The sequence below is a fragment of the Dendrobium catenatum genome, unplaced genomic scaffold (genome assembly GCF_001605985.2).
Source record: "Dendrobium catenatum unplaced genomic scaffold, ASM160598v2 fragScaff_scaffold_847, whole genome shotgun sequence".
Taxonomy (NCBI): domain Eukaryota; kingdom Viridiplantae; phylum Streptophyta; class Magnoliopsida; order Asparagales; family Orchidaceae; genus Dendrobium; species Dendrobium catenatum.
Window position 1 is genome coordinate 4830678 of NW_021319309.1, and position 6867 is coordinate 4837544.

General features: G+C 38.9%; 1 protein-coding gene across 2 annotated transcripts; it reads right to left on the reverse strand.

Annotated features, from left to right (window-relative positions):
* Positions 1-3411: 3411 nt before the first annotated feature.
* Positions 3412-5920, reverse strand: LOC110107874 (geranylgeranyl diphosphate reductase, chloroplastic). 2 transcript variants are annotated; one of them, XM_020838307.2, is made up of 3 exons: positions 5348-5920; positions 4077-4511; positions 3412-4010 (listed from the first exon to the last, which is right to left on the reverse strand). In XM_020838307.2, the coding sequence occupies exons 1-3, from the start codon at positions 5887-5889 to the stop codon at positions 3575-3577; spliced, it is 1413 nt and encodes a 470-aa protein (XP_020693966.1). In that variant the 5' UTR covers positions 5890-5920; the 3' UTR covers positions 3412-3574. The 2 variants fall into 2 exon arrangements, with proteins under 2 accessions (XP_020693966.1, XP_020693967.1); XM_020838308.2 differs by having other exon boundaries at positions 4077-4499; positions 5348-5919.
* Positions 5921-6867: the final 947 nt, after the last annotated feature.

Genomic DNA, 6867 nt, shown 5'->3' on the forward strand with positions numbered 1-6867 from the left:
TTCGGGTTCGACCCGAACCCGACCCGTGACCTGAAATTGACACCCCTACCTAGAACAAGTAACACCTAAATTATAAACAAATTGGCAATCAAACCGTTAGGGAACATAACAACTATAGGCACCTAGCTCTACAAGGGCCTCCGCAGACCCTTCAATCATAGGCGAAACCACGTCACCAGCATCCCCCAACAAGAGAGGGTGAAACCGGACCCTCTAAAAGAATAGGCGAAACCGCAACATCAGACGAAGCACAACAAATTTAAGTTTATCTTGCCACCACCCCAACCCCCTGCATCTTCACATTCGACAAAGCCAAAGCACAACCCCCCACATCATCAGAGTCAATTAATGGCACATCCACCGTCTCTTGGGCATTAACAAGAGACGAAATAAAAACACCAGAACTAATAAAAACTACACCACACTGATCCTGAGAAGATGCATGCATTATCTCATGCACCGCATTATTAAGCAAAGGAGAAACAACACCATTATTCTCTTGAGCGCATATAAGATCTTGATAGCTAGTTTATGAGTTGGCTCAGGCTTAATTTGGCTTGATAAAGGGTTCACGAGTCAAGCTAAATGAGCTAATTAATCACGAGTCAAGCTCAACGCATTAGCTCATATTCCTTTTAGTTTCAACAACATTATTTAAAAACGCACTTGTTGCGTGCTAGCTAGTAGATTCGCGTTGGTAGAGTGAGAGAATTTTTATCTTAGCTATGAACGAATATACAACATAAATATATAGGTAATTGAGAGAGCCAGGGAACACACAAAAAAAAATATTCGTGAAAACCTAAACTGAGATTTATACTAGCTTATCTTATCTTAACTTATTTTTTCAGCATATCTTTTTCATTTGATGAGACAAAGAACATAGCTTAAGGCTAAAATTAATTTAATAACTTTTTTAGCTTATCTTAACTTAGAGAGATTATCTTTCTTACCAACTGAATATTTTAACCTCCTTTAAAGAGTTGCCTTAATTTAATTTACTTTATTTAATTAAGCCCAACTAATTAGAATCATAAATTAATCAAATAAAAAAATTTACATGAAAGCATCAACTTTAACTAACTAATAAGCTTGATTAATGATTTGCATGACTAATTAGCGCTAGCAGCTGGTGAAACATGAAATCATTTTAAAAACATATGGAGATGGAGTTTTACATATATGTTTGTTAAAAGAATATTTAAATTTTTTTTTTATTTTTTACTCAATTAAAATATATATATATATATATATATATATAGGAATCAACGCAAATAAGTATAATATTCATGTTCTAATGGTGGAGAAATTATTATGTGCGGAGATGAGACACAACGTCGTTCGAAGACCAACCAAAATGTATATGTCAGCAGTACCGAGCAATAACTGAGGCACGGTATCAAACATAGGGGTGATATGACGCATTCTGATTAATCTTCGAACGACGTTCGGCATCCGCACATAATAATTAATCCTCATTCACGGTGAACAAACAGAATGAAATGATTTGTGTCCCTATGTTCGGAGAAGAATTAAGCATTGATTGATTCTTTATAACAAAATTTAATGCAGATAAGTGATTTGATCAACAGCTTGGATACAGAATGGCCATCAATGGCCTGTCCCAGCAGCAACAGCCAGTCATTTTGGGCTCATGAATGGGCAAAGCATGGAACTTGCGCTGAATCTGTATTTAATGAGCATGATTACTTCAAAGCTGCACTTAATCTAAAGGGGAAAGCTGATGGTATTCTTCATATGCTAAGTAGTTCAGGTACGAGTAGTTACTGTCAAAATGAATGAAATTTAGGTTTCATTTCGATGACTTTCTTACTGCTTCTTAAAGCAGCTTTTTGGTAAAAAAAATAAAAATATTTTGTACTAAAAAACTGCTTTACGAAGCAGTAAGAAAGCCGTCCCAAAAAAAGCAGCAACAAAAACAACAACAACATCAAGCCTTTATCCCACTACGTGGAATCGGCTACATGAATCATTTTTCTCCATTATATCCTATTAAAAGTTAAATTCTCGTTTAAATCTAATAAAGAAATATCATTTATAATATTTTCTAAACAAATCTTTTTAGATCTGCCTCTACCTTTCCTGACATAAATCAAATTTAATACCTTTACTTTCCTAAACGGGTCATCAGAAGGCCGCCGTTTTATTTGACCAAACCATCTAAGGCGACTCTCTCTAATCTTATCTTCTACTAGAGCTACTCCAACCTTTTCATGTATATGCTCATTTCTTATCATATCTCTAAGGGTTAAGCCACTCATCCACCTGAATATCCTCGTCTCTGCCAAACAAAGCCTTAACCCAAAAAAAAAAAAAATTTCAAGTACATATTGATAGAACTTTTGGATGAAACTTATAGAACACTTAGTTATTTTTGTGATCAGGTATTGAGCCGAATGATAATTCCTACAGCTTAAGCAGCATTGGAGAAGCAATAAAAGGAGGAATTGGCTACACTCCGGTTATCGAGTGCAACCAAGATGAATCAGGGAGCAGCCAATTGTATCAAGTTTACCTGTGTGCCGACACTTCTGCAGCCAATTTTATTACCTGCCCTGTTTTTCCCAAAGAGAGTTGCTCTTCCGAAATTAAATTTCCATCTTTCTGAGAGATGAATATCATATTACTGCATGTTTCCCTTATGTTTGTATATAAAGTTGGCGCTGATTGAAATTTGATGGTTATTCAGAGATGATATGAGTTTATTTTAAATTGGATCAAATTTAGACCGTTTAGATCATCACCAACCGAACTACATATCACTGTATGCAGTCGACCATTCGGTACATTTGGATTTCAAATCTCATGCCAAAGTTCGGCAGGTGAATAGAACGACGTCAATATTGGCATCGGATTGTTCACCTACGCCAAAAACTGGGCTATGGGATTTGCGGAAGAAGCGCGCGAAAGAGGTGAAAAGCGCGGAATAGAGGAGAAAATGGTTACCTTCGCAGGAAGCGCATGAAAGAAGAGAAAAAATGCCGTTCGATTGAAAATGAATTACTGCATTTTGATGTTTTGCTGCATTTTGGAGTGGAAAATGGGTTTTTCGGTTGGAGATGCCCTTAGTAGATTATGGTTTTGTTTGAAATAGCTTTCTTACTGCTTTCTGAAATAACTTTTTAGTACAAAAATTTATAGTTCAAGAAATTTTTGTACTTAAAAACTATTTTAAGAAACAATTAAAAAATTGTCCCAAACGAAGTCTATAATAAGATGAATTGGCCGTGCTTTGGAACACTTTTACCCTTAGTTGCCTAGTAAGGAATAAAAGGAGTCTTTAACTCCATCATGAAAATTCAAGGTGAAATATTTATCAGCATAAATCTTTGTATAATTATTATGGACCTTATAGCTTTTATTTAATTTGCTGAGCTAAGGCGATCTCAATTATCCCAAAAACACAAATCTTTGAAATCATTTAAATTTTATGTAGTTATTTTAAAACACCCATTTCCTACAACTTACAATGGGTTTTAGGGCATGCACCCATGACAGTTATTGATACTGAAAGAACACAAACAACAGGAATATATAAATCTAACCATACCTCTCACGCAGTAATCTTAGCCATCTCCCTCCTCAGCGCGCTAGACCTAACCAAGCTCCCGATAGTATTAATGGCGAGCTTGAGATCATCCAACGGGTTTCCGGGCACCACGCGCTTGTAAAGGTAACTATCGAACGTCATCTTCTGCACGTAGTCGTCGGCGCACATCTCAACGAACGCTTCCCGCGCCGAGTTAGACCGGTAAAAGACCTTCTGCAATACGTCGAGCACCTTGTAGGTCGGCCAATACGCCTTATCAAATTTCTCCAAGTATTTGCGCAGATCCCCCTCGTCGATCATCCGGGTGCCCTTCGCCGAACCCTCCACGATCGCCTCAGCGCACATTCGACCGCTCTTCGCCGCGAAGTAGATTCCCTCGCCGGAGCACTTGGTCACGTAACCGGCCGCGTCACCTACCAGCGCGACTCGGTCGAGAACCCTGCAACGAAGTGTACCAATTGATCATTTTCTCTAGCTGTTCAAGGATTGGTATAGGCGATGATACCTGCGAGGGCGGGGGTGTTCGGGGATAGGATGTGCTTCAACGCGGATGATCTTGCCGCCGGCAATCTTATCGCAAGCGCGGAGACGGGTTGCGGCTTGGAAACGTTTGATGTCTGATTTGTGAGTGACGGTGCCGGTGCCCACGGCAACGTGGTCGCATTTGGGGAAGACCCAGCCGTAGAAATCGGGCGAGACATCGTCGCCGACGTACATTTCTGCCCTGTCTTTGTAGTATTCCATCTTGGCTTCGGGGATTTTGACTCGCTCCTGGAAGGCGATGGCGTACTCGTAATCGCCGGCGCCGATTTCCTTAGCTACACGGGAATTAGCTCCGTCAGCTCCGACCACCGCATCGACTTCCATCTCCTTCTTCTCCCCTGTTGCCGACTTTTTGCTGTTGTACTCGTTGTAGTAGATCTTGTATCTGGTGGTGGCACTGAGATTGTCAGTCAAACAAGAGAGAAAGAAAAGCAGATTCGAATGCTCATATTTATATAGCCATTATGTTTTCATGCGTGTTGTGTTCATCAATTTTTAAGCTTATTTTCTCATAAAAATCAAGCCTGTTCTCGTCTGATGCCTGCAACTGATATATTGCACTTGCAGTCATCGTGTGAGCTTCGTTGCTCAATAAAGCCTTAGCCTTGATTGATCAAAATAAAAAATTTGTCTGATCTATATAATTTTCAATCAAATACATTGCATTTGATTTATATTATGCTTAGAACTCTCTTAAAATTAGAACAATTGCAACCAAACGGACCCTCAATAGAATGCACTAAGAGAAATTAAGTTCAACAATAAGCCCATTTTCTACACAGAAATTTATATTCATAAATGCATGCCAGATAATATATTCCAAACAAGCTGAAATTTGCACCTTATAAGAACTCAGAGAAATAAATTGAGTTTGATAAAGAAAATAAGAGCAAATGTAAATTTTCTGTTTCAGTAAGGATTCAGATTCAGCATCAAAAGCATAGCCAATGCATGCAATTCAGCAGAAGTCTTCAAGTTCATCATAGCAGATCCAAATTCGCGTTGGGAAAACAATACGAATTATGCTCACTTTCCTCGTTGTGTTCTTCATTTCCAAACTGAGTTAGTTGAGACAGAAATAACCTCCAAATTTCCCTATAGATTATACTCTGTTACCAGTGTTGTTAAATTAGGGCCTCGCCAACAAAGAGACATCTTAGAATTCTAACGTCATGCCCGCAAACACTCACTCGCTTACTGATTACTGCTAATTTGAAACAAATTTATACATACCTCTCACCGGAGCCTGCCGGCGGGGAGTCCATCTTGAGGAAGAGGCCATTAACGACGGTGGCTCCGGCTTCGGCAGCTCGCTCTCGGAGGTAGGCATCCAGCACTTCACGGCGAACCATCCCAATGTACTCATGGGGCTTCAGCGTGCGGCCAATGTCGACGGAGACGTTTGACGGAGATATCATCTTCATCTTCGTCACCTTCCGATCGATAATATCCAGCGGTAAATCGAATTCCCCCACCATGCAAAGGGGGATCGCGCCTCCGCATGGCTTGCTGTTGTCGAGCTTCCGCTCGATCAGCACTGTTTCCACGCCTCCCTTCGCGAGGGTTTCTGCAGCAGCTCCTCCAGCTGGGCCTCCGCCGATGACAGCCACTCGGAGGGGGCGGCCGGAAAGGCGGGGGCTCGACTTGCTGGCGCGAATCTGGAGGGAGAGACGGCGGCGGTTGGCATTGCGGGCTTCGGAGCTTGTGGACGCGAGGCGGAGGCCGAGGAAATCGGAGTTCTGGCCGGCGGCCATTGCTGAGGATATGGCGGCCATTTTTAGGGACTCTCGAGGACGGCAATGGGATTTCTTTGTTAAGGGAAGAGGATAAGATGGGGGAGATTCTGCGATCGGAGAGCCGTTGGTTTGTGGGGATCCAACGGACGGTGATGATTCTAGATGAGGCTTGGGATTTCCCTTCGCATTTTTTTATGGTATTTTTTATATGCTCTTTAAAAATGTTATTTTTGATGTGGTTGAGAGTTCGTCATAAAAGATGATTAAGGACGTATGCCACGCGTTCTTCGATGGGATACTTGACCGTAGTGTTAATTAAAAAAATCTATCAATATATAAATATCCTAATAAAAAATTATTCATAATTAATATTAAAAATTTTTAAATTTTATTTTAAAATAAATATAATATATAAATAATTGATATTACATTTTTCTCAAAAATAAAAAATTAAAATAAAAACTTTCAAAATAAATTCTGATAAAAATTTTAATAAATATATATTGACATAAATTTTTTATTTTCTCTTGATGTCATTCTATTAAATTATGTTAGGTGCAAGTTGAGTTTATCAATATCAACTAATAAGATAATGAGGGGCATTGAGGGCTACATGCACTTAAATAATATGTATCTTCTTTTGCATCATTACGTAATTTAAATTTTATTTTTATTTTTTGGGTTTTCCTGTACAACTCAAATCACTAGCCTCTTTTTCTTTTTTTTTTTGTCCTACTTGTTAAAAAAAACTTATTAATTCAATTAAAGAAATAAATATATGTTAACTCATAGTTAATGTATATATTTACTTTGAGCTATCAAATGTAATAATTCAAACTCTGAACTATTAAGATATTATTTTCTTTGGCCTAAGGGTCCCACGATTTTGTCTTGTTGGTATAACTTTCAAGTAAGTCATACACCTTAGAATTGCTCCGAGATAAGCACGATTAACGGTAGAGTTTCTTTCAACTATTACACCAAAATGTGCCTCAAGATTTAAAAGTTTAGCTTCTT

Excerpts from the sequence above, each read along its gene's own strand:
- LOC110107874 (XM_020838307.2), bottom strand. The coding sequence starts at position 5,889 with ATGGCCGCCATATCCTCAGCAATGGCCGCCGGCCAGAACTCCGATTTC. Across the intron at positions 4,512-5,347 it reads CCGGCAGGCTCCGGTGAGAG|TGCCACCACCAGATACAAGA; the intron begins GTATGTATAAAT and ends TGACAATCTCAG. Across the intron at positions 4,011-4,076 it reads GAACACCCCCGCCCTCGCAG|GGTTCTCGACCGAGTCGCGC; the intron begins GTATCATCGCCT and ends ACTTCGTTGCAG.